Raw genomic sequence first — 27355 nt, forward strand, 5'->3', positions numbered from 1 at the left:
GAAGGCCCATCCCGTCCCGCCCGCAGAAGGCGGCTCCTGTCAGGGCGGAGCGGGCGCGCAGCGGCGCCGGGCGGCGGGTCACGGCCCGGCCCGGCCCGTCCGCCGACATGTGGGGCAGCGGCAACCCCGGCGGAGGGGCAGCGGGAGCCGCCGCGGTGACGGTCGTGCTGAGCGGGATCCGGGACTGCTTCCTGCGCTTGCCGCCCGTGCTGGCCTCTCACCTCCGCCTGCAGCAGGTACCGGGTGGGCCCCGCTCGGGGCCGGACGCAGGGACGCCTCGGGCAGGGGGGATTATGGGAGAGCAGCGTGTATCCCCCCGCCCCCGGCATCCCGTTGCTATGGTGACACGGCTATTCCCTCCTCCCACAGTAATTCGCCAGGGTTCACCGAATAATGTGTAAATTAATCTTTCAAGTGGGAGGTGAGGTGGTAAATGAGAGCAGAATCAGCATTCTCGTTGTACGTAAATATATATTCCTTATATTCCTGTGTGGAAAGGGACTCCTGCCGTGCAAAGCTCTATTAAGTCCATGGATCAGTTGCAGTAAGCGCACCTTAGAGCGAAAACCAGAGCAAAGCCTGCGTGCATCTCTTGCGTGGCCAACATGAGAATTAAGGATCTGCTAGCAGAACAGACAGGGCGAAAAATGGCCAGAATGGGTGAGTGAAGAGGAGGAGGGGGGAGCGAAGTGAGGGGGTGGCGCAGCGCTGGCAAAGCCCCTCTCGGCCAGGCTGGCCTCACCCAGCGCGTGTACCCTGTGAATTTCTCAGGACCAAGAAGGACATTTCACAAAAGCAAAATCACCTGGACTTGTAAAAACCTGCTCTTTTTTCTTTGGGGTAGTAGAAGAAGGTTGGTGGGGTTGCAAGAAATCCAGTACACGTGGATACCAGAGCAACCTGGTCTAGCAGGAGGTGCCCTGCCCAGGACATTTATTCCTGTTCCAACCTGGAACTAGATGATCTTTAAGGTCCCTTCCAACCCAAACCATTCTATGATAAATGTTAGCTTAGTTTCTGCTACAGTTTCTGGATGTTTTACAAATTTGCTGGCAAGAGATAGGAAAAAGGAGTTATGGTTTGGGCCAGACTGGCCAATGAGACGGTCCTCACGTAGGCACGTGAGTCCACAGGAGCACATTCAGCACGTGTAATTGCTTTGAACTCTTGTAGCGCCATTCTGTACATAGTTGGTTATGGCGGGCTCCTGCTTTTACTTAGCATCATCTGCAAAATGAAAATATACAGTCTCAAAATCTTGACAGCAATAGCATATTAGATGCAAACTCAAATAAAAATGTTAAAAAGGGGATAAATAATTATGTTAATAGATTACAGTGAGTAAATCATATAAAAACTTAAATGGAATCAAAAGCTAAATTTAATTGCTGACGGTATTAGGTAAGTGGATGATAAAATAGTCTATGAAACTCAGTGTGGTGTGAAGATTAAGATACTTGGGGAGAGCCTTTGTTTGCGTGCTTACAGGGAAGACCTTTAAATTAAATACTATGCTTGGTAAAAGGATCTTGGAACCATTGCAGGTATTCTCTGAAAATGTTTTTAGAGTTTATCAAAAAGTGAAATAATGTTTTATATTATTAGGATAGAGTTGAGAACAAAACAGAAAACGTCACTATGTTAACAAGTAAATCTGTGGTATATACACAGTGTACATTGTCTTGGTCACTTGATTTTCATAAAAATGGTCATTTTGGAAAAAAAAAATAGAGAAAATGCCAGTTGAGTGATATAACGTAGGATATAGTCTCTTTATGTGAAAACTGACTGAACATATTAAGACTCTTCAGTTTGGAATCAAAATAGCTGAGCGGTTCTGAAACAGATGAAATCATTTTGGTCTGAGTTTATGTGATTTGTGACTTATTTTACACATTCCTCAGCTCATGAAAGCGTTCTTGGTGTCCACGCATGTAAAGTTTAAGCATATGTTTATGTATTTTCCTCATTTGGGAAATAGAGATGTGTAGTTATACATTTATGTAAAATATTTATTTGATAGACTATAATACAGAAGAAGGGAAGAGGAATTATTTTCCTTGCTTAAAAATAGTCCATAAAAATTAAAAGCTGTTCAACAATTGAAACCAGCTTGCACTTCTGTGTTGAGAGTCGTGCAAATAGGTAACATGGAGAAGAATTCTAAAGAAGGTCATGCTTAATAAGTTGGCCAGTCTGCCAGAATTAAAAAAAAACCCTGTCATTGCTAATAGAAACACCCTGTATTACCATGTTGTAAATGCTGCAAGTTATTGGCAGGGAATATTAATTAAAATAGGGCATGTAAAATCCAGAAAATATTTTTAATCACTTTGGTCTCTCTAATCAAATGCAGTTTAGGTTGACTCATAGTCATCTTGTTTGATGTTAATTCGTTTTATTTCTCTGAAACTCATAGGGCCAAGCTGTGAAAGTATCGTGTGGTCATCAGCCTATATTTCTGAGCTGGATGGAAATCAGGCATCGAGGTCACCAGGGTGAAAATATTGCAGAGATTAACAGACAGTTAGCAGAGAAACTTGGCATTACAGATGGACAACAGGTTTGAAATGCCATCCTTTTTTCTTATTTAAATAAAGAGTATATTGCAAGATACCTGGAAAAGGTAATAATTTACAAGTTAGCTATGACCTTCTTGTTTCATGTATTTAGACAATTGCTTCATTTATATCTGCTCATAAGAAAAGTTAACCATCGTGAAATGTCTCAAATGTGAAAAGATTTGCTCTTTAAATCATTAACAATTGCCTAAATAGTATTAGGATAGGCTTGTGGGTAGGTCTTTCCAGGGTTGGAGCCACTATCTGCAGTGCCATTAATTTTAGGAAAATACACTTTTAAGCAATTTAACAATTTGGAAATTATCTCTTGAGACTATTTTGCCTGGAGTTCCTGTTATTTTAAAGTAATTATTGACTTGCTGCATATTTCTTCTTGTTTGACTTGGGGTTCAAATTTTCATACCTTTTTTTCTCCCTTTCTCACCATATGTCCCCGTGTGTCCTGTCTTTGAATGTGTATTTAATTTGGCCCCTTAACTCTTGGACGCTGTGCTAAACTTCTTGTAAATGATTCTTTCATCGGACAGCAGTTGAAGAGATGCCCAAGAGGCAGACAGAGCTTTCTGACACGGGACTATTAAGATCTCAACATATCAATAGATAGAGATTTAAACAAACAAGAATAGAAAAGTATTACTCTACACAATGTTATTGTATCGTATATTCATATGTGCCTATTCTCTCATGTTGAAAATTTCATTCAGAATAATAGAAAACATCAAAGAATGTGGCTGAAAGCAGTGTATTATCTTACCTTGTTTACTTTTCTAGCATTAGTTCAGTGGCAAGGTAACTACCCTTTCTTGTTCTAGCAATTACTACCCTTCAAGAGAAAAACAGTTGACAAAGGAAACCTAAGAAAAACTCACCCAGCTGTTGCCTGGAAGTAATCATCTATACGATCAAATGAATACATGAATAGTTAGGTAGTTTTGCCATTGTTTTGGATTCAGGAATTGCACATTTGCTGTGTTTCATAGAAATTTGCTCTTCTATTTACTGTGTTGGGGAAAAGTTATTCCTCTCAACTCTTGCTTCAAACTGAGGACCTAGAGGAATTTAAAATCTATTGTTACTTTTATAAAAGCTGACTTGAAATAAATCTCTCTCAGAGGACAGGTAACTATGTTTATATTAAGAAAAATTTAACTAATTTTATTTTAAAATGTATGACATTATCTTGTTTGAAAATTGTTACTTTCTGTCAAATGGAACCTTTGGTAAAAATAAACTTTTGAAATACATGTATAATGCTGTCTGAAAAGCCTAAGCCACAATAGCTTTTATCATTCCTCCTGTTACACAGGACCTTAAAACTATTCTGTGGAAGTGGGGCTGCTTCCCATGACATCATTCATAAAGGAGCTGGTTTTGCTTTTGTGTTGTACTTTTGCCTCATTTTTTCAGATGTTTATGCCTTATCTAAATTTGTGCATAACTCAACAAATTTTCCAGCATTCTAAAGCCTAGGACATTTAAAAACAAAAATTAAAAAATGCAAAGTTGATTATGTGATTCCTATGCATTAAAGATTGATTGTTTGTTAGCTGATAAAGCTCTTGATGCTTTTCCCATTCACTTCCGTTCACAGTGTGCTGGAGTCCCCAGGCATACGCCCAACACAAACCGTTTCTAATATGTTGAAGATTGATCTTCTGCTTATGAATTACCTAGTGTCATTAAGAAGACGTATGTTCAAAGTAGTGAAAATGTATAATGAAGGAGATGTCAGTTTTCTAGCTGAATTAAAGATGGAGCTTTTCTGTGTTTAAAAATAAGAAGTTTAATGTTTTGAAATGGTGCTACTTTTGCCAGGTATTTCTTGAACCCTGTTCCCACGTCTCCTCCTGTCAGCAAGTAGAAGTGGAACCACTCTCAACAGATGATTGGGAAATTCTGGTAATAAAACCTTTTCCCCTGTTCGCATCCTTTTCTTACAGACGACAGAGCTTTTGACACAAGCAGTTTTTTGCCGAATGCCCTGTTCTTTTCAGCCCCTAAGGAAATACTAAATGTGCTGGGGTTTAATTGTATTTTATATTTCAAATGGTGTTTTAGAAAGAGATGTAGATTTTCTATCTTCAAACAAATGTTGAAAATGTATGCAGTATTTAATTTATAATTATATCCCATTTTCCTAGGAACTGCATGCTTCCTCTCTTGAAAAACATCTTCTTGACCAGATTCGAATAGTATTTCCAAAAGCCATCTTTCCTGTATGGGTTGAACAGCACACTCATGTTTACATCAAAATCGGTAAGCAACAGTGAAGGCTCTTGTGGCACATTGCATAAGCTGTTTGGCAAGAGCGGATGCATTTATTGACCTGCTTTATTCATACCCAGGTACACTTACGCCAGCAGCCCCCTATGGGAGATTAGAACCGTGCACAGAGCTTCTGATATGTCCCAAAACACGTGAACCTGAGGAAAATATCACCAGCACGCCTTCCACAGAAAATGACATCTTGCTCAAAAGTTTTGTGAAAAGTAACATGGAGCAAGAAGAAACAGTAAAGGATCCTTTTGCCAAAGAACCTTACTTAAAACCAGGAGTCTTTGAACAGAGTAAGGCTGATGCAAACATGACGTTTGGCTCAAATGTTCTCCCAAATATGTGGAATTTCATAGGGAGCATTTTCTCTCATACATCTGAGCAGAAACAGAAGACTTTGTGTGATAAAGATGAAATGAGCACCTTCAAAGACAAGCTGCTGAACTTAATTCACATGGATTCCATCTTTAGAGTATGTCAGTCCCAGCCTCCCAGTGTACAGAATGCATCTGCCACCCATGCGTTTCTGAAATGCAATGCTATTCACGTTTTTCCATGGAATTTAGAATTTATTGATTTGGATCCAAACCCTGTAGTATCTTATGGGAAAATTAATCAGCTGCTTTCCCCAAGACAGCGTCATCAAGAAGCAAAGCCAAATCTGCCATTGGAAAAGCAAAAGCATTTGACTAGTACGCAAGACAAAAACCATTCTAATTCTAATAGCAGTCAAGAATCCAGTGAGGGATCTGTTGTTCAAATCGTTTGGAACGGATTTGAAGACCTAAAGAGTGTCATAGAGTATGGCCACAGTGGGGAAGCCCTACATGTTGGAAGAGTTTGGGTCAGTTTGAGCACACTATCTTTTAGGCCTTTTATTGGATAATATTTTCTATTGGATAATTGTGGAACTGGCTAATTAACATGCAGTTTTGGGATATAGACTTTGTGTTACTCTCTCAAGTAGAGTATACTAGAATCAAATAGTATTTTCTAGAGCTGTGCTTTGCTAAGCCGTCTCGTTCTGAACTACGTTACTTACCACCATACTCCAAGACGTACGGTGTACTCTGGGTTTCTGCACCCTTAGCATTTTTGCACCAAATGTGGAAAATTCTTCAGTGTTTCTGGAAGGAATGCATGCTTTCTTCAAAATCTGTTGGTATCCACTGTATTCATGAGAACGTGAAAGTATCTACTTACATACATTCAGTACTGCATAATGAGATTGTTTTCATGAGTTACCACTTCAAAATGTGCTTTGGAATCTAGGTGTCATCAAATCGTAAAGTGATGGGATCACATATCCTAGTTCTACACGGTGTTTGCAAGTGCTGTTATATGCTCTTTAAAACACATCTTAAAAAATAATATCCAATAACTAGCTTTTATGTAATCTAAACTATTTTAGTTTTTATATACTATTTTGCAAGGTAGCACATGTCCCAGCGTGCAGACACAGCTTGTTCTGTTAGAACTGCAGCCTGCTTATGTTCTTTCTTTCCTGGAAGCACGTGTGGGATCAACAAAAATAGATAAAATGCACTCCAAATCACCAGTTGACTATTTTGACATAATATACTTTTCACCATTCACTTTTTTTTTGTTGAGAATGAGAGCAAGAGCCTGCAGTGGTCTTTACCACTACGTCTTCTGAGAGACGTACCAATTTTCCAAATGCCAGCAACCATAAAGTTTTTCAGACCTAATAAGCATTGATGAGAAGTTTTCAGGTTGGATATATGTTTAAAAAACACAGAATATTTTAAAATTAGTTTTCTTTTTAAAAGGGGCAAACTGACTAGTACAGTTTAGAGAGACTGGATTTTCTCTCTCTGTGCTGCAGATGTGCTTAGTCCTGATCTGTGCAATGGCCTATTTATAGTAACCTGCCCCTGTAAAATTAATTTTAATCGGCAAATGAAAGTAGGGTTGTTGTTTTTCTATTCTACTGAAAGCATTCTTACAACATTCTAAGAATTCCTCCAAATTCTTCTTTTCAACCTTTTGGGTTTTATTTAAAGAAGTTAGTAGATGGTCAACTATAGTGAGCACTTTCACTAATAGGGTAAAAGGCAATTAGATGTGTGCATGAGAGAACAAGATTTGGATACCACCACCGATTTTGTGGTTTCCTTCTTAATTCTGTTGCGGATTACAACCAATAAACAGATCAATGATCAAATGTAGAGATTCTATTAATGATGAAGAAACTGATGTTGTATTATATATGAAGTTATACCTGTTTTACTTTCTGATATTTCCTTTTTCTTTGCTTTTATTTTAAATATTTCAGATTCCAGATGGTCTGAGAAAAAAACTACGTATCGAAATACATTCAACAGTCCGAATTAAGTCAGTTGAATCTATTCCTAAAATTCCAGTATCTCTTACACTGCAACCCAAACAGAACTTAGTGAGTTGATATTCTTGGTCACGTATTTGTTTGTATATCGGAAAACTGATAATGTTGCTATTGCTCTGGTCAAGTTTGTGGGGTTTTATGTTTATTTCTTTTCATTTGTTAGCTGATAGTTCAGAAGTTGTCTATCATGTATGACATAATTCCAAAGGAATTTCTTTTTTAATAATTCCTTCCTTTTTTACTATGTATATTAAGAAGATCTATGATCTACTTAAACAAGGCTTTTCTAGTAACGCTATTTTGTATTTTGATCAATGATACTGTAAACATCAAGCCATTAAATTTTATTTTACACTTGGTAAATATTTCAAATAGTTTGGCACGCTCTCTGTAACAATTTTCTATTTAAAGGAACTGTCAGAGGTCACAGAGAGTAGAGGAAACAGAACTTCTGAATTTTGACTTCTAGTTTCCTGAAGCTATTAGAGGAAACTTGTGTAGTACCTTTTAAATCATAGGGTCTTCCATTATTCTCAAATTGTGAAAATTTCTGATGGCTTTCTTATTAAAAAGGATGTTGACATAAGGAGAAATGGCATTGACAGGGAAAATAGACATTTTCTGTTTGATTAGGTCTCAACCAAAACAATTGCTGTCAAAATAGTAACAATAATTGATAATAATTTTGTGTCTGACCCTCATCTGTAGTGCATTAATACTGGTTCAAACCTAGCAAATTTTAAGTGTATACAATTAAGCCTATAAAAACAAACATAAAAAAGAAAAAGAATCGTAGAGTTAAAGAGGAAATACCCATTTTAAGTCGTCTGGGAGAAGAGATGCTTATACTCTTCAAATATTGCAGTGCCCAGTGGATTTCCTAAGACAATCGCCGTAAAATTGTAGATTTTATATGCTATTTAGTTTTTTACTTCCTTTTAATATTGGTTTTTTCCCCTCATGCCAAAGATTTAATTTTCTAGGGCTATATCAATTGAATCCCTCTGTTTTTCCTGTAAGCGAGACACATCCAGTCTTCTGAGCGAGCATCTGTGACAGTGAGAACATACTCAGTACCAGTTCGCGCAGCCTGTCAGATGTAGCTCTGGAATGACATATTTCTTCATAATGTGCCGCAGGCTTGTTTCTGTGTGACACTGGCCTGATTATTTCCCATGTTAGCTGCCCCTCAAAACTTTAAATGCAGCACTTCCCATCACATAAGGGCTTATGCAGGTTTGTTCTTTATCCCTCATATTCTAATTTGGTTTCTTGCCCACAGAGGAATGGTTCAACTGTATTTTTTTTCTTTTATGTTGGAGTTAAAAGAAGTATTCTGTAGTAACCTGCTAAAAATCATAAAAAGTAGCTTTTATATGTTTTAAATACAGATTTCTCCTTTCCTTTCTAATTGAGTTGAAGTTTCTTTTAGTTTTTGATAAACAGACAAATGCGGAAAGAAATAATGACAGTAGCTTTCATTTTCCTTTCTAAACGCTGCTTCCATGGCATTGGTTGATTCCCGCTTTTTTAGACAGGAATTATGATTCTCTGACTAGGAACTCAGCCACAAGATATGTGACCTAGACTCAGTTCCTTTTCCTGCTCCGTTTATCTAGGTGATCTGGGGTAAGTCGTTGGGTCTCTTTGCCTGCCTGTTGAAGTTTGTTGGTGGTGCCCCTGACCCGGATGAGGCCAGGGTTCTTTGTATAGGAAGCAGGGTGTTCAGGGAAGAGAGGTGTGTAGTGTGCACCCAAAATAAGTTACAGGTCAATATCAGTGCATACCTTGGGTGCTCTTTCAAAGCCAGGAGCTTAGTAGTGCTCTTGGATCTGGCAATACAGATAAGTAAAACAAGAATAAAAGCTTTTCATTGCCCTTGCATCAGTATTTCAAAGAGAACATCTTTAGAGGTGGTGCAAGATTCAGCTGTTGCCATAGCAAGGGCTAGACAGGTGCTTTCCATAGAGCAGTTGATAGAAATGATGGTTGTTGGCAAAATGCGATTTTCTAAATAAATAAAACTTATTGTCTTCTTCCATCCCTCTGCTACCATAAGAGAAATAAATGCCTCATGCATAGGAAGAAAACAGTTTTACTTACTAACACCCTGTTTTGTTTTATTTCCCTCTTTTCTTTTTTCCTATGTAGCATAAAGATATACATGAAGATGATGTTAAATCTGCTTTCAGTTCTTGGCTGCAGGATTCCACTACTGATGATCACCCATGGATAATGACAAGCACAGACTGTATACACCTGTCTGTTAAAGAAGGTAAGGATAATACTGTCTGGTGCTGTAGCTGTCTTAACTGTCCATTATGGAATTTACTTAGGAAATAATCTCTACACTGAACATAACAGATACCTCTACACTCAAACTGTAAGCATGATTTACGCTTTAATAATGATTAACCTTTTTTATTCTTTCATTTTGGATTATGTCACAGTAATTCAAAATACACTAATCTGTTTCATCTTATGAGGAATAAAAAGTGAATTTATTTGGAATTTTAATAGTTGTTCCTTGGGTTTTTACAGGAATGGAGGAGTTTGTCCTTAGTGTAGTGCATCCTGCGCAAATGGAAGAAAATAAGTCTGAGAATATTTTTATACTGAGTCCCAGTTTGCTGCAAAAGACTAATATACAAGTAAATATCACATAGTATCAGGTATCAAGTAATTTAAATTGTTATATTTGGTTAAAAATATATTACATTCTATGTATAATGTATTTTGCTTTCGATTTTAAAATAAGTATGTCAGTCTGATCATTAAAATATATCTTCATTCTTTATGTGTTATTTTATAGCCTCTGCATTGGTGAGATTCTAGGCATGCCACACTAGTTACTGAATTTCATAGTCTATATTAAACTCTCAGAAAAATCAATTAGCGCAGAGGGAAGTCAGTACTGTCCAAGTCTGAGCATGCTGTCTTTACATTTAGTTATTCCTTCCCATAATACCTAAACCACTGGAAAATCATTTCACATCGTATCTGGTGGGAACGGTAGCTTGTTCTGACAAAGATGAGACCCAAGCTCAGACTGCCTTCTCTTCTGTATAGTTTCTGTGTCTTGTTTCTTCAGTCTTTCTGTTCTCAGGAGAATAAATATTTCTATTTAATATTAGGATTAGTGTTTCCATCTATAATTCTGGTTGAACCAGTGCCCAGGACTCTGTGTTTATGGTTCTAGGAGTGGGATGACATTTCTTTGATTTTTAAGCTGATACAGTTAAATTTTAGCGGAGAGTTAAGGTGTCCTGTTTCAGCTGTTTAGAACAGTGTTTTTCTGCAAAACTTAGGATTCCTGTTAAAAAAAAAAGTAAAACAAGAGCTTTATTTCTGTTGGTCGTAGAGAAGTACAAGAAAGCCTCTACAAATTGTGCTAGTGACTGGCACTGAGATGTAAGGGAAAAGTGCATTTCTTAATAACAGTGTCAGCATCTTCTATACCAGCCTGTTCTTATCTGAACCTCTCTATTAGCCCTGTTTGCCTACCCAGCTTTCCATACTAGCTCCCCAGTGAACTGAAAATGTTCCTGCAGGTGAAAAAAGCCAGGTGTTCTGTCAGGTGACTTTTCACCCAGATCTGATTGACTCTCTTGCCTCACAAGTACTCCTATCAGCACAACAGGGGAGGGGACAGGAGAAGAAACAAGTAGTTACAAGTAGGGAAAGTGACGATGGGCCAGTATAAACAGCATTTGGCCTAACATCTAATCACAAGTTGTTATATCACTGTAAACACTGGATTGTATTTTGGAGATAGTTGTATCGATGCCATTTTACCAACGCGTCTTTCTTTCAAGTGCAATAAGCTTCAGCAAAGTATACATGCAACATTTTCTTTACACAATTCTAAAAAAGTAATTTCTATACTCTTTTTCTGTAGGTATATTTAATGTAAAGTACTAACTCTTTCTTTTGTTGTAGGTCCTTTTACATCCTCTAACTAGAAAAGCTGATGGTGATAGCCAGCCACCTATGTGTGATACAGACAGGAACCTTCCTTACCACAAACTAACTGATTTAGGGTGAGACATTTTCATAGTAGAAAAAATGGAAATTAAAAGAAAAAGAATATTGGTGGAAATGCAGATTTCTTGAAAACTAAGCCAGATCTAAAAAAAACCTCTGCATCTTTTGGCTTATGTCAGGTTCAGACCTTATCCTAGTGTGTGCAGATGGTTAATTTTGTCCTCTGAATGGTCTTACTGAAGTGAATAGAAAACTCATGTACTGAAAAGTTCACCGTGTCTTACAATAAGATGGGAGGTCTCAGAACTGCGCGAGTTTCAGCAGAAATACACCTCGTTCAGTGACTCTTGCAGTGCTTCTCAGTGGTGTGAAACAGACCTCTCTGTAGCAGTAAGGGATACTGGGGTAGTTGGAGGGCGGTTTTAGATGGGATTGCCAGATGAAGCTAACCTTATGATATGTTGCAGTCTTGTCTGTCAATCGTCTTCCCGCAGTAACTTAAACCTGTTTACTTGTTTAACTAAATTTAATGGTATGGGTCTCAAAGAAACTTAGTTCCTCCAAATTTTATCAGAATTTTCAGGTCAGGAGAGAAATTCAGAATTATGTCTCCACTGGTAAAAGGTGCAGTGTAATCTCAACAGCTACTTGGTTAAGCTGCTAGGTGGCTAGTGACAGTGGTATAGTCTGGGACTAGCCATAGGACACGCTAGCTCTTTCTCAGCAAATAAATAAGTAATATGTAAAGCTGTGGTCATTAGTGTAAGGGAAGACAGTGGTACTGTGCAGCAAACCTGAAGCAAGGATGGGGCAGAGGGGGCACGAGAGACTCGGAGTAGTGTACAATCAGCGTTGTGAAATGTAACTGAGGATATTAATGAGGCCTTGTGAAAGGCAACTGAGCATATTATTATTGAAGAGGGAGTGGGAACTGAGTAGTGTGGTAGGGATGGGAGGTGGTAGGGTAGAGATGTTAGAAACCAGGATTCATTTGTTCATTCCATTTCTCATGGAGCAACACTTTTTTGTTGAAAGTTGAAATACAAAACTGATAGCCTTGCTGTTTGTGGACCTAAAAAGAGCACTATTTTGTTGAAAGTCACGTAGATTTAGGACAGGTGAAGGATAAGGATGTCTTCAAATGCACTATGTGCTGCTTTATTTCTGAAAAGGCTGAGAACTTTTCTGAGCCAGGCATGCTCCATGTTTTACCAATTTGTTAACATTCCTTAGTGGGTTGTTACTCAGACGCTCGTATAGGTGAAGCCCCAAAATATGGTTCACTCTTATCTTCTAAGACCTACCCCATGCTAGGGTGGTGTGGAATGACTGGATAACCTTTCCATTGCGTGCGTGTTCTACAACGTCTGTCTGTGTCCCCTGTGTCACCACTGTAAAATAAAGGTGCTGCCTCTTGAAATTGAATTGTCCTTAGCTTTTTCTTCAAAAGGTGAAGTACATTGAAACGTGTCATCACTGAAACTTCACCACATTGCAGGCTGTTATTCTTTACATCACGTGTACTGATGCTACCCCTAGGCTATATAATGCTTTATTTGCTTTTCAGGGGAGTGGACAAATTAGGAACATCTTCCTTTGAACACATAAGCCACAGTCTTCTGGGACGTCCTTTATCTCAAAAGCTGTCTGCTATTGCTGTGGGACTGCGAAGTGGAGGGGTGCTCCTCACAGGAGGAAAGGTACACACTTTACTACTCTGTACTTGCAAACCCTCCCAGATTGTTTTCTGTAGTTACAAAACTGTTTTCCTTAGTTTTCTTTGATACCATGCAAATTCCAAAGAATTAAAGAACAAGCTGAAAAAAGAGCAGTTGACTGAACAGAGTTAATTCGGTAAGACATTATATTATATATATGTATACACATTATATGCACACTTCATCAATATATATTCATATTTCATGTGTGTATATATATATATAATGTAAGTTTTAAAGATTGCTACCCATGCAACTTCATGGGTAGCATGTGTTTATAGTGTAATAAACACCTCTTGTGTCTGAAATATTTGAATGAAAATAAGGATATAGTATTTTCTTCTGCCATTTTATGTTATAATACAGTGGAGTTAATACACTTATTTTCCTGTTGCCTCTTAAGGTGATCCATTTAATACCATATTCCACTGCAACTAACAGATGTCTTAACACTGAACTCAGTGGAATCAAACACTGTCTGTAGTGGATCTGTCCACTCTGGATTTGTTTATACTTCTGTCATTCTAGGGCTTTGGTCTCTACCAAGTGATATAAAGACAGAATACGTATATACTTTTGGTGAGGAATAAAACCCATGTGTGTACAGCTTTCCCAGCTTGTTAGCTGTTGTATACTGTGACAAAAACTCTACATAAAGAAATAGTTCTGTCAATTTATTTTAGCTCACATTTATTTTTGTAGGGAAGTGGAAAGTCAACATTAGCAAAGGCCATCTGCAAAGAAGCATTTAATCGACTGGATGCTCATGTAGAAGTAATTGATTGTAAAGCTTTAAGAGGTATGATAATTTTTTTTTAAATCTCAAATGTTGGCTGTATGATGAAGCAGCACAATTACAAAGTTATTATATGTAGTCTGAATGATTTTTCTAGTATTGTTACTGCTTTTTGAAGGATATTTGATGCCCCACAATGAGCATCTTTAACAGTCTGATAAAATACATAGCTGCCATAAGCGTATTTCACACTTTTATCAGTTTCTGTCTCACGTACAACCACCAAATTCAAACCCTGCTTGCCATGCTTATTTCTGATTGTTACAAGATAGGAAGAAATTGCAAGTTGGAGTGTGTGTTTTTTTCAGCTATGCTAGGTGGAATAAATGTTACATTAATGGATACCGGTATTACTCAGTGAAAGTACTGGCACAAAATTGACACAGGCACCAAAGAAGGATCGAACAACCAACTGAAACGTGATTTATGATGGCACATTTATTAGCCTAGAGGATGTTGGCACATTTATTAGCCTAGCATATGTTGGCAGTAGTTATCTAACACTCATGATTATAGATGACGATGAGATGAATCCTTAGGTTTTGTGAGTTCAAAATAAGTATTTTGCACCAAAGATTGAAGAGGACAGAAAAGACTCTTTTTACTCTTTCGTTTACTGGCTTTCCCAAATAATCTTGGTGTTAACAGAGGCAGACAATACTCAACTGCTTTCTTACAGAGCCCTTATATTGCATGGCTATACTCTTTTTGCCTAAGTCCCTACTAAGCTCCATGTTCCAGAGAAAAAGGAAAAGACTGATAAAGACCTAGGTCCTTTGCTCTGAAAAATTTTTCCAATTGCGGGACTCTTCAGTAGCTAATTTAGAGTGCTGCTGATACTGCTCTCTTTTTAACAGTCTAGAAATTAGACCTGTAGGCTTTTATAGTGGTTAATGAAAGGTGATTAATCTCATTTTAGGACAGATAAATCCTTCTAGTACTTTTCTGATTGAAGATGTGAACTCTTTTCTTTACTGACTGTTGACTCTGGTTTAATCTTGGTACCTGGATTTATAGGAGTAAAGTTAAGCTACGCAAATCAAAAAAATACGTGAGCAAGACATAGTCAGTCTGATTATTTTTTTTCCTGATAAGTTTCGTCATTAAAATTGTATTTCTGTTTTAGGAAAAAGATTAGTTAACATAAGGAAAACTGTGGAAGAAGCTTTTTTAGAGGCAGCATGGAGACAACCATCCATTGTTTTGATGGATGATCTTGATCAGATTGTTGGAGTACCTTCTACACCAGAGCATGAGAACAGCCCTGAAACCGTTCAAAGCAATAGACTTGCTTATGGTAATACCGTGCTACATGTGTCTGGATAAAAATATAATGCAACTTAGAACTTCTTATACCTGAGTTGTATTGTCCTACCTGGACACTTCTGTCTGTATCATTGTTACCTCTGGACCATGTAATATTCTGTGGCAGGGTTTCTCAAATTATGGTTTTTAGACCATTTGATTATTCCTTGGAGACCTACCTTGCATCCATAATTCCTTTGACTTTCACAATACTAGATTGCTTATTTTCTAGGCTTGGCATCTATTTTTATTCTTATAACTTTCGCTTTTTATTTGCATTGAGGGAATAATATTTCTGGAACAGTGATCATGGCACACACAAAAAAATCCACATTTAATATCCTGTGGTAGATACCATCAGTGATGTTACAAATTTAGCTTTTAAAGAGCACTTCTAATGGCTGTTTTTTAATGGAACATACTGTCCTAGAAAAAATAACTTTACATCTTTTTTTTTTTTTAATTAAAAAAACAAACTGTAAACATGGGAATAAAATAAATAAGTAATAAGATGTTATGTTTTGTGTGCCCTAATGTTGTCCTCCAATACGATAGGAATGTCTGTTATGAAATGCAGAATCTTTTGTTATTTTGCAATTCATGGAGCAATGTCTTCTGTGTTTAGTTTTGAAAGATCTGATAAAAGAAGTTATTTCCATGGGGAGTTTGATTGCATTAATCGCCACAAGTCAATCTGAGCATTCCCTACATCCTTCCCTGGTTTCAGCTCAAGGAATTCACATATTTCAGTGCTTCAAATGTATACGATCTCCAGATCAGGTAAATTCAGGTAAAATGGTTAAAAATGTTGTTTGCCTTCCCTGCATCCTCAAATACAGTACTGGAACAGCTGCAAAAATAGTAGGTTACACCTGAAGATGAGAAGAAATTCTGGAAATCTTGGTTGTTTCATGATACTTAAATACCTCAGAAGTTACATCTGTCATTATGAAGTTTTAAAAAAATAAAAGCAATCCAGTGAAAACTCCGCATTGGCCCCACTCTCCTTATCTTCAGTGGCGAGAGAAGGGTGTATTGAGAGAACATTTCAGTTCAACGTAAAACAAGTCCAGTTGTCTGACATAGGTGAGATATATATGTCTCCTTGTTACCTGCAAGGGGATTCTAGAGGAGCAGCTTTGAAAAAACCTGTAAGTCACTACAATTAGATAAATGAGATTAAACCTAAGTGTGTTTTTTTCACTGCACAGAGGAATAAATATGTCCCTAGAACGTGTATTTTTAAAATGTTATTAAAATTAATTTTATGGGAAGGTTTTGGGTTGGTTTTCTGTATGAATTCTATTCCTCCACTTTTGAATATTTTGAAAAGTAAAAAGGATAGAGGGAAGAATAAACAGTATAATTTAATTGCATGAGAAAGCAGACACTTCACCTGTGCATGCCCTAATAACATGACACAGACATGTCAACTCATTTGTATTTAGCACCAGTTGTCCCTGCCTGCTTGTCTTCTGTCACAGACTAGCGATTAAAAGCCACCGAGGAGAGGATTCTGCATCAGATACAGTGTAGCTTTCTCCCACTTCCTGCAAGTCTGCTTTTATAGTTTTTAATAACTAATACATGAATAAGGATGAGACATCACTGGAAAAAAGTTGTGATCTCAAAAGATACCAAATTATCTGATGTGTTTTTATCTAATGCAATGTATTTCATCTCAAATATATTCTACTCGTATCAGCAAAATGAAAGATGTTTCTTTTCCTATGAAACAGAAAAAAAGGGTGTAAAACAGTAGAATCTGGGCAGTGGAGGGTTGTATTATTATATTTGGATTTAAGATAGCTGTAGCAAGGTAAACATTTAATGTTATAAAGCCAGTGAATTTATTGAAATTCACCTGAAGAACTAACTTTAGTTTATATTCATGCCTGCTCAGGGTTTGTTATTTGAAGGTTTGGTGGCATGTAAATATTTAAGGAAATTTTAGTAACTCGTATGTATTTACTTTTTGAATTTCTGAAGTCCATATAAATAGTAAGCTCAATATACACTTGCTGCACAATTCTGTTTTTCAGAAGCAAAGATGTGAAATGCTGCGTTCTATAATGAAAAAGAAACTGAACTCTGACATAAAGAATTTCTCTGATCTTGACCTCCAATGTGTTGCAAAAGAAACAGAAGGTTTCGTTGCTAGAGATTTTACTATGCTGGTTGATCGTGCCGTTCATGCCTGTGTTTCCAAGCAGAATGCATTTCAGAATGGCGGTATGTTGACAACAAAATCTCTTATTCCGTAGTCTTACTTCTGTTATCCAGAACCTGTGGAATAATATAGAAATAAAAAGGCAGTTTTCATGTTTTATCTTTAAAATATATTTAATTGTTACATACTGTGAGGAATTTGTTACTGGTAGGCTGTGTGTTCTTTTTTGTGTTCAGGATTTTTTTTTTTCTTTTCTTAAGCAGAATTGAATGTATCAACTATGGATTTTCAGAAAGCTCTGAAAGATTTTACTCCGTTAGCTCTGAGAAATGTCAACCTTCATAAACCTAAGGACATTGGCTGGGACAGGATTGGCGGCTTAAAAGATGTGAAGCAAATACTCATGGATACCATCATGTTACCTGCAAAGGTACCCAGTTCTTTTAAATTAGTTACCTGAATTTTGTGCATAATGTTAGTAGGGGAAGAATGATTTTTAAGATGTGACATGGTATTTTACAGAAAGATGACAGGTATGATTTTAAGCTGCTTTTGTAGCTTCCCAGTCTTTAGCTACTGGAAAACTCCTTCTCCTTCCCCTTCTGTCTTCTAAGTACAGAAGGCAATGGCTCGTGCTTTTCTACAGATCAAGTGTTGCTCTAAAATGTTGCAGTATTGCTAACATCATCTTTGCTACACCCTCGCTGTTGCAGGGTTTGTGATTAGTCTCTGTAAAGATAACATTTCCAGCTGTCTTCTGCAGTGCTATTGCTAGAGGAATACTCTCTTTTGGATGAATGCCAATCCATCAGTTCCCCTTTATTTTATTTTGGCCTCTCTGCCTTGCTTAAAACTTCCAGCATTGAGATGAGCCATCCATTTCAGTCTCTTCAGAGAAATGACTGAAGAGTTTTCTGTATAATGGACAGACTCTTTTACTGTATACTTACATAATTTAATCACATCACTCAGTGATTAAAATAGGAATTTAGAAGTACCAATATGTGCATTATAAGGGTCTAGTGGATTCCTATTCTGTCCTGTTTCCTCTTGGTAGAAAATGCCATATGTTTGTATTTTAAGTACCTATGAAGCCTCAGAACCCACTTCAGCCCCAGATAAGCTAACAACGGTCCAGATGAGCTCTTGTGATAATAATGTGGATAAAAGAAATTAGACACATTCTCTTTAGACAAAAGTCAACACTAGTTGGTGATGTTACAGTACATTGCAGAATAATTACATATTTTAGAATATGTCTTGTTGAAACTCTTTTCCAGTATCCAGAATTATTTGCAAACCTGCCCATACGACAGAGATCAGGAGTCTTGCTGTATGGAGCCCCTGGAACAGGAAAAACACTGTTAGCAGGAGTAGTTGCTCAAGAGAGTGGAATGAATTTCATCAGCATCAAGGTAGCAAGATTTTGAAGATTAATTGATTCATTTTATTAACTTAATTAAATAACGTAATACCTGTGAGTATCTGCTTGTGACGACAAAGTACCAAAGTAAGAAACTCCCATTTAAAATTCAATATGTCTCTGGATATCCCACCATCTGACTTCTAGTACTTCACCGTTTTATTACTGAGTTGGGGTTTTTTTTGGTATAATTATTCATTAGGCATAATTATAAAATTTAATTAGGTGTTCTTAGTTTCCAATTTTTTATAAAAAGATCCTGGATTTTCTTTCCACTGAACAATGAAGTTGAGCGATGCTTTTTAAACATACTTCAAAATAGTGTAAGCCATTGCCTTGTGATACTGTGACACGTGTTCTGTTATAGTAGAAAAATAGAAATTATTACTTTAAAATAAGTTGGAATGCTTAAAAGATTCTTTTTGTTTATCTAGACCCTTCTGCTCTTCTGTATAGAGATGCCACTCTCTTAGTTATAAGAAAATGCACTCTAGTATATAAAATTGATGCTGACATTGAATCACACATTAAAACTAAGAGACCTGTCGTGAATGTTCTTTTCTGATTTTTTTTTTTTTTTTTTTTTAGGGACCAGAGCTGCTTAGCAAATACATTGGAGCAAGTGAGCAAGCAGTTCGAGATATCTTTAACAGGTTGGCTTTGTAAAGATTTGCGATGTTATTAATGAATTTTATTGGTTGAAGCTCCAAGAAATAGTTCTGTTGTCCTAAGAGAGACATGGCATCAGATCACAAAAGCATCTGAAATAATCAGTTGTGCTGAACCAGATGTTCATACCTTGGCAAGTTCAACTTGACTGCCGTTATTTAAGAACTGACCATTTTGGCTCAGATCAGGAGAGCACTTTTGAAGCTGAAGTCCTAGTTCTCTCCATTTAAAGTGCGTTGGTTCACGTCGCAGAACTGTCTTGGAAAACACATGCTGAATTTCTTTCAGATGATTTCAGGAGACAGTTAAGTGTGCCCCAACTAGTAATTAACACTCTGTACATAGGATCATACTAGACTTGGTATTGAGGTCCTCGGTGACAGTTGGTTTTTTTTTTTACAAATCTGCCCTTACTGACCCTCAGTGCTTACTAATGTAAACATATCCTGCATAGCCTTTGATTCTCGTGTAGTGTACAGTGGGGGCAGTCTTTGTGTTAGATGTGCATAAGCCAAGACCTCATCTGCAGTGACTGGATTTTAGAGGTTTTGTGTACATTAACACGACAGTTGAGTACTTTAGAAATTATAAAGTGAGTAGAAGGTATGTCATCAAAATGAGCAGTGATTCCATTGCAGTCCAATTCTTCAGAATCTCTTAATTTCTGCAGAAAACAGATTTTCTGTTCTCTTGTTAAAGATGACTGTTCTCTGAAGCAAAAAGCAATTACCTTTAATATTTATAAGCAGTTTTACCTGTGACCCAAACGTAAACAGAATTTAAGTATTCCCTTTGTTTTTTTCCTTTTAGAGCTCAGGCGGCTAAGCCTTGTATTGTTTTTTTTGACGAGTTCGATTCTATTGCTCCTCGCCGCGGTCATGACAACACAGGAGTTACAGACCGAGTGGTTAACCAACTGTTGACTCAGTTAGATGGTGTGGAAGGCTTACAAGGTAATAATTCATCTGTGTGCTCCTTTCTATGCAAAAGTTTAGCAGATGTTAATGATATTTTTCTGCACTTTCCTAAGGGGTGTATGTGCTAGCTGCTACTAGTCGTCCAGATTTGATTGACCCTGCTTTGTTAAGACCAGGTCGACTGGACAAGTGCCTGTACTGTCCACCTCCTGATCAGGTAGGAAACAAAACATTTTACATGAGAGGCAAGAAAAAAAAAAATCTAACTAATGGGCTTTATTCTCTTTTTCTTTATATTTAGTGGCATTTCAAACCTGGACAAAGTGGACTCGATTGCCCATCTCCAGTTATATAACAGTATAAATTCACTGATTTCAGTGTCAGTGTGTTCGCATAAAACTGGGGAAAGACAAGGCTGTTTACTATAGTCTTCAGGATAAAACCATGTTCCTGTGGATATAGCTGATTTTAAAAATAAAAAAATAAAAAATGAAACTAGTCTGCAAATTTCTACAAATTATGAGTCCAGTGGATCTGCCGTTTGCTTGAAGTGATGAAGCAGAGCCATTCCCAACCCAACTCTTGAACTATCTGAAGTTTTCAGAGCAGTTTTGTTCTGAATTCAGTTGATCCCACTCTTCTCTACCCACATTTAATTTGTAATATTCAAGGTCTTTTTAAGTCATGTGTGTCACTAGTTAGGAAAGGAAAATTCCCGTTCATTTCAGTGGGGTTGGTATCAGGTCTTTGAGGCTGTACAATGTGTGTCTTCGATTCCCCGTTTTATGAGAAAAAAATTAGTGCAGTTCATTTTCAGATTAGATGGTGTATTTAACAAATACCACATCATTTCATTCTGAAACACACATGAAAAAGATGAACCTGTGCCTTAAGAACACAGTTATACTCTCTTTTACTTTTCTTTGGTAAACTTCTGATTTGGAATATGATCATTCAGGTAAACAGAAGTTTTTCACTTTGTCATACTTCTCTTTGCAAAAGGACGTATCAGTAGCAGAGTTCACCTTCATATTTTTATATATTTCATATATAAAAATCCCAGATATTAACGGATATTTAGAGAAATATACTTCCCTGTATGCTGCCTTTGGTACAATTTCTCTTAGACTCTTCAAGAAAATGTAACAAAATGTATGCCTATATTTTAAAGATGGATTACTGTACAGTGTGTCCTATATGTACTTATACTAGAGTAGTACCTTCTTTAAAAAAGATCCTACCTCCCTCAGATAGGAAATTGCTTGTGACGGGGCAAAAGCACTAACAATTAGGACAATGAAAATAACACGTTGCTTAACTTACATTTTTTTTTCCTCCTTTTTTACAGAATTCACGCTATGAAATCTTAAAAGCTCTCAGTCATTCCCTGTCCCTGGCAAATGATGTGGACTTCCAGGATTTGGCAGCAAAAACAGAACGGTTTACGGGGGCTGACCTAAAAGCTTTATTGTACAATGCCCAATTAGAGGCAATCCATACTAATTTAGCTTCAGGTTTAACACAGGTAAATAAAACTGATGCAAAAGAAGTCTCTCCTCTTTTTATTTTGATGTTGATATGTTTGAAAGGGTTAATTTTATCCATGTTTTTTTAGCAAAATTATGTTTAATAAGATTTAGTTTTCCTATATTTGTATACAGAGGATTAAAATCTTAATGTGTTATCAGAAAAATGCAAGAATAATGTAACAAATTAGTTTAAATACTTCTTAAACACAGGTGGTTTTCATTTTATGGTGGATGTTTAATGTTAAATAGATTTTTGTAAGCCAAATCTGAAGAACGACTGACAGATCAATATGAGGGATCCCACTCAGTTTCTTAGGAGCAGCTAGCAAATTCAATTTTGAGGCAGCATGTTTTTGGATGGTGGAGGAAGCAAGATGGTGGCTTTTGTGGAGTTATTCCAACAGACTGAGTTTGATCTAAGGTCAGGAGAGAAGTGGCGAGAGGATGGTGATATCTGAAGTGGCCTGCACTGGCTCAGCTTCCAGGCATCAGCTAATACTTGCACTTCTAAGGTACAGGATCCCACCCTTGGTTTATATCCCTTATGCGACTGACAGGTCCTTTCCTCTTGTAGCCTCTATTCAGCTACCTCTCCTCACATTTTTAATGCCTGCCTTCTGGTTCTAGCTGGAAAGGGGCAGGTATGGCTTCCACTACTTGGAGGTCAAAGGGAAGGGTTGAGTCAGGGGTGCAAAAGCAAGGAGACCTTTTGGGTTCTTTTTGCCCCGGCTGTTACCAAGGGATGGGGTTCCGAGGATCTGACTCTTAGTATTGGGAAGGATCTCCAGCATATCTTCCCTAATAATCTTTTCACTTGTAACATCATTAAGTAAGTAGTTGAAATGATTATCCCTCATTAGAGGAGGCCATTTTCTAAAGCAGTGGTCTCTGGAGTGGTGTGCACCCACCCCAGGGGGTGCACAAGACAATCCATTGCGGTGCAGGAATAAAATGTTGGAGCTTCAATAGTACATGTGTATAAATTACAGATAAATAAATACGTATATATTTGGTGGAGTGTGCGCGGAGATTTTTTACTGATAGGGGTGTACAATCAAAAAGGTTTGCAGACACCAGTCTAAAGCAACAACTGTGGTTTCCACATCAGCACCGAACATGTGTTGACTATGACTAAAGATGAGTACAGCAGTTAGGCGCTGTAAGAGTAGACTCACTACAATCTCCTAGAGCACTTTACACAAGATAACTAAATTGCCTGGAGGGAATGGTTGAGACAGAAGTGATAGAGTTCTACAACTGAAAATGTACTTGAAGTTTCCCAACACTGGCTGTGAGACAGTTAAAAGCAAACAAATGAAACCTTAAGATTATCTCTTCAATTATTTTTCTATCATGAAGACAGAAAGTTACGTGTAAAGGCGTTGGATTTTCTTAGCAAAGTTATTTGTAAATATACTCCCAGAGAAAGACAGATTAGTAGAATCAAATCAATACTTTCATTTGCACCGTATATGAAATTGTTAAATGTGTTTCAGATTGCAGTAAGTTACAATTTAACACTTATAATGTTCTGTTCTTTGTCACAGGATTTTGGTTCTAGTTCTGATAGTGACTTCAGTCTCTCTTCCATGGTTTTTCTGAACCACAGCAGTGGCTCGGATGATTCAGCGATAGATGGAGAAGCAGGGCTAGAGCAATCTCTTATTTCTTTAGACATGTCTGACCTGCTTCCTGAAGATCCAAGGTCCAACATGTATCGTCTTTATTTTGGAAGCTCTTATGAATCAGAGCTGGGAAATGGAACTCCTTCAGAATTGGTAAATTACTAGCTTAATATTTTGAATTTTCTAAATATTATCAGTTGTGAAGCAGAAAAATTGAACTAAGCAAATGGTATGGTTTTATAAATACAATTATGTCTGCTTTGTCCTTCAAACTGTCTTCAGCCTATACCTTGTGGTCCACAGTGGGGAAGAAGATGGAAGGATGTGATCTGACAAAATAAAATATGGATTTCTCTGCAACTTTACAGGACTTTAAAATCAAAATCCCAAAATACCACTTAATCCCTTATAATCAAGCAAACTGCATTCATACTGGATCTTACTCTCTGCTCTAATGGCTTGTAGCCTTCCAAAGTTTAGTGCTGAAACAGTTTTTTACTTTTTGGTGCTGTTTGTTTGGGGTTTTTAAACTTAGTTTTATTACTAAAAAATGACTAAACAATCCATCTTTCAGGAATTAACTCATAATCTTAAGAATCAACAAGCGCTTTTTCAGTTTCCAGTAGAGTGTGCATTAATGGGACCATGGGATTGTGTAAATAGCAGAAGTAAGCCTTAGCTTCCGTCGTTGCTCTTAAGCAGAATTCCTGTTGTTGTAGTATCACCTTGCAAGAAAGGAGCACGTTCTCTGGCTTGTTTGCAGATAGGGATGTGCTGTTGCCTAGTGATCAGCTGGCCCGCTCCTCTCGCTTGTCTGCCAAGTCAGCAAAACAGGACATGCTGCCTCTGAGCTCCTTACGGTGAACAGATGACTTCAGAGTTTGTGTGTGGTCCGTGGGACAGTCATTTTCAAGATCTGTTGTAGAACTGTTATTACAAGTAGTTATCAAAGTTGTGAGACTCTGGTTTTCAAAATTGTCTTGCATTGATTGTTAAAGCCAAAAATAACTCATCTTGACATTGGAGAACAAATTACTGACTGCTAAGGTGCTTTCGTACATTTTGTCTTGCATTATAGTGATAGTGTTCAACTAATGTATCTTCAGAGACTTCCATTTTCCTCTGATGGAAAGTTCTTCAGCAAGGCTACAAGGACTTTGATCTCTTAAAGTTGTTGAACTTGAAAGTTGCGTGTTTTATCAAGTGTACAGAGAATTTGGAGTTGATGAATATTTAAATTATGAGTCATTCCAAAGCTAACTACATAAACTTGCCCAGATTTCAGAACCACTGGTTTTCATACATAAATAAAACAATGGACTTAGTAGACTTTTATTCTTTTCTGAGATAGGCCATTGCAAAAATATTTAGGTTTTTTCCAAACATGAAACACTTCATTTTCAAATGTGTACTTTTCCCCAAACACCTTGGCAAATTAACCTAAATCTTTCTGTTCAAAAAGTTATGTATGTGATATATTTTTAAGAGAAAGTACTCTTTTTGCTGGTGGGGGCAAGCTTAAACTGAATTGTAGGCTAAATCTTCATGGTGGAGTTGCTTTTTTGGATCCATAATGAGTTAATGTATTTCTCCTTGTGCTCAATTTAGAGCTCTTTGTGTTTGTCTGGACCAAACTCTATAACTCATGATTTTACCAGCGTGACTCAGAGAGACACAGCATCATCACAACCTTCAGTGCTTAGAACAGCTTCTCAAGAAGACTCCCTGGAAAATAACCAGGAGCAGCAAATAGAGCACCTGAGGACAGAAATCAGTGCTATCAAAGCCAATTACAGAAGCAAGAATGGAGTATGGCAGTTTTTTCAGTTATTTAGTCTTAACACTTTTCTGTTGTTTTCCCACACTTCTTCGTAAATCAGTAAATAATTTCTGCAATAATATTAAATATAATGTAACAAAAATAGCAAAGATAAATGATATCTGGTTTGAGGAGAAATAAGTCAGATATTAAGCACAGTTATTTCTGTTATTAATACTGAAAGGAGGGGCGGGGGACTTGTGATTGTATTTATAATACATTCGTCTGTACATGTAGTGAGGCGGTTCCAGAGTTACTGATTTTCATGGCACTATGTCTTTGTTTCTGTGGTAATTTTTCATTGTTTGTTCATGGCTCTGTTTTCAAGGAGGACAGCACCCTTAATCAGTCAGTGCTTGCCAAGAACACTTTAATTATTACCCAGTCCCATCTGATGACTGCACTTGAGGGTATAAGACCATCCATTAGCCACGATGACTGGAAGAATTTTACTGAACTGTAAGTATTACTTTTTTTTTTTTTTGTAATTGTGTATTCAGTGGAGATTTGGTCTTCTCACATTTCTTATTCATCAGAAATACAATAGTTATTTAATGTGGGGAATGGCAGAGTTGAATAGCTTCTGACAACAGTTTTTTTCAGAAATATTGAATTACACACGAAATATTTTACTGGTGCATTGTCTTTTATTGGTTTTATTCATGTAGGACCTAGAAATTCTAATCACAGACCAGAAAACCCTTGTATTATGTTCAGAGCTGTACCAGTACAAAGGGGCACTGATTCTCTGAGATCAGAGCTGGGTCCTTCTGGCTCCCACTAGGTAATAGCCCCTCATATTTTCAAATTGCTGGGTTTGACTCTCCATATGGGTCTTTGCAGCTGCTGGTTTTGGGAAAAGGCAATAATCTGCAGAAAAGGAGACTGTGTCTCCTTAGACTTGGAAAAGACCTGGAGTGAAAAAGCTGGAAACTGGCATCAGGATGTTCTTTGATCCCACCGGCGGGTTCTTCTGACATGAAGATTGTTAGGGGTTGTCTTCCTCAGCTGATACATGGATAAACAGATCTTACAGCAGGGGAAAGAGAGAAGGAAGGGATGGGAAAGGAGGAGAATGAGAGGTGCTTCCCAGGAGCCTATACTGCCCTGTCCACTTCTGTTCCTTGTCCCATCTGCCCTCAGGCCCAAGAAGTAAAAATAAAAAATAAAAAAAAAAAAAGAGGAAGCAAGGCAGAGAGCTCTTGGAGTTAGGTTTGTGGGTGAAAACTCCTCCAGGTCCCCAGGTCTGAGGAGACATGCGCTCTTCATTCCCATAAAAATATGTGTAAAGACCTGTAGTTCTGTGTTACATTGATGTGTATCTGAAGAGGCATATGCAAACAAAAGTATTTAATAAGAATTTGCTAATATCTTTTTCTGTTTCCAGGTATGACAATTTTCAGAATCCCAAGAAGAGGAAAGGACAAGCTGGCTCAACATTCAGACCGGGACAAAAAATTACTCTAGCTTAGTAACTTGTGTATTTGCTTGTAACTGCTAAACTGTATCTGGAAATTACAAATGTGATTAAATCAGATTATTTATATTCATATGGATTTATTAATGCAGCAGTTGAAGATAAGTTTCTTTTAAACTTACATGCTGTAAAATTATGTCACATTTTATTTTGAAGAAAATTGTCTTCCTTCAGATTGATATTAAATTTTTGAGAGAACATTGGTTACGTTCTGTCCAGTTGTTTATCACATAAAATTTTGAATTTTGCTTTTTATCAATATAGTTGCCAAAACCTAACAATTATTTCCTATCCCTGTTTATTTCTTCACAACAAATAGATTCTGTTTGGATAAACTGTAATATCTTAATAGTGGAAATGTTTTCCAAAAATTCTATAAAGCCATTCTCTAGTGGCCTTTGGAGAGGTGTTACAGAGGGGTGGTACTTCATATGTTTATTGGTAGGCAACTAGTCTAATACTTGCAGAACAACTAGCAAAAAATAATTAAGGCAAACCAAGATAATTGTATCTTGTTTTCTGCCACTGTTTATTCAGAAGAATATCAAGTTGCATTTCGCAACCACTGTGTGTTCTTATCCCCGTCTTCTTTTCTTGAAGACTGTTTAGAAACATCTCTGATGTTTGGAAGCTTTCTGATGTTGCATCCTGAAATTATTCACAACCACTGTCTTACATGAAAATTGTTGAAGAGTTGTGTTC

General features: G+C 37.2%; 1 protein-coding gene across 3 annotated transcripts; it reads left to right on the forward strand.

Moving 5' to 3' along the window:
* Window positions 1-104: 104 nt before the first annotated feature.
* On the forward strand, window positions 105-26943 carry PEX1 (peroxisomal biogenesis factor 1). 3 transcript variants are annotated; one of them, XM_054189619.1, is made up of 24 exons: window positions 105-236; window positions 2420-2563; window positions 4398-4481; window positions 4724-4838; window positions 4928-5700; window positions 7153-7272; window positions 9373-9496; window positions 9763-9872; window positions 11161-11261; window positions 12773-12905; window positions 13626-13722; window positions 14846-15016; window positions 15650-15804; window positions 17067-17256; window positions 17458-17624; window positions 18475-18609; window positions 19206-19270; window positions 20097-20239; window positions 20317-20420; window positions 21552-21728; window positions 23280-23510; window positions 24966-25166; window positions 25505-25635; window positions 26564-26943. In XM_054189619.1, the coding sequence occupies exons 1-24, from the start codon at window positions 108-110 to the stop codon at window positions 26646-26648; spliced, it is 3885 nt and encodes a 1294-aa protein (XP_054045594.1). In that variant the 5' UTR covers window positions 105-107; the 3' UTR covers window positions 26649-26943. The 3 variants fall into 3 exon arrangements, with proteins under 3 accessions (XP_054045594.1, XP_054045595.1, XP_054045596.1); XM_054189620.1 differs by lacking the exon at window positions 26564-26943 and adding an exon at window positions 25845-26531; XM_054189621.1 differs by lacking the exons at window positions 105-236; window positions 2420-2563 and adding an exon at window positions 2570-2626.
* The last annotated feature ends 412 nt before the right edge of the window (window positions 26944-27355 follow it).

This window comes from Rissa tridactyla, chromosome 2 (assembly GCF_028500815.1).
Source record: "Rissa tridactyla isolate bRisTri1 chromosome 2, bRisTri1.patW.cur.20221130, whole genome shotgun sequence".
Classification (NCBI taxonomy): domain Eukaryota; kingdom Metazoa; phylum Chordata; class Aves; order Charadriiformes; family Laridae; genus Rissa; species Rissa tridactyla.

What these genes read in the sequence shown, in the direction of transcription:
- PEX1 (XM_054189619.1), top strand. Translation starts at nt 108, where the DNA reads ATGTGGGGCAGCGGCAACCCCGGCGGAGGGGCAGCGGGAGCCGCCGCG. An exon ending in TGATTGTAAAGCTTTAAGAG is followed by an intron (nt 13,723 to 14,845) that starts GTATGATAATTT and finishes TTTCTGTTTTAG; the next exon opens with GAAAAAGATTAGTTAACATA. An exon ending in ATGGAACTCCTTCAGAATTG is followed by an intron (nt 23,511 to 24,965) that starts GTAAATTACTAG and finishes TGCTCAATTTAG; the next exon opens with AGCTCTTTGTGTTTGTCTGG.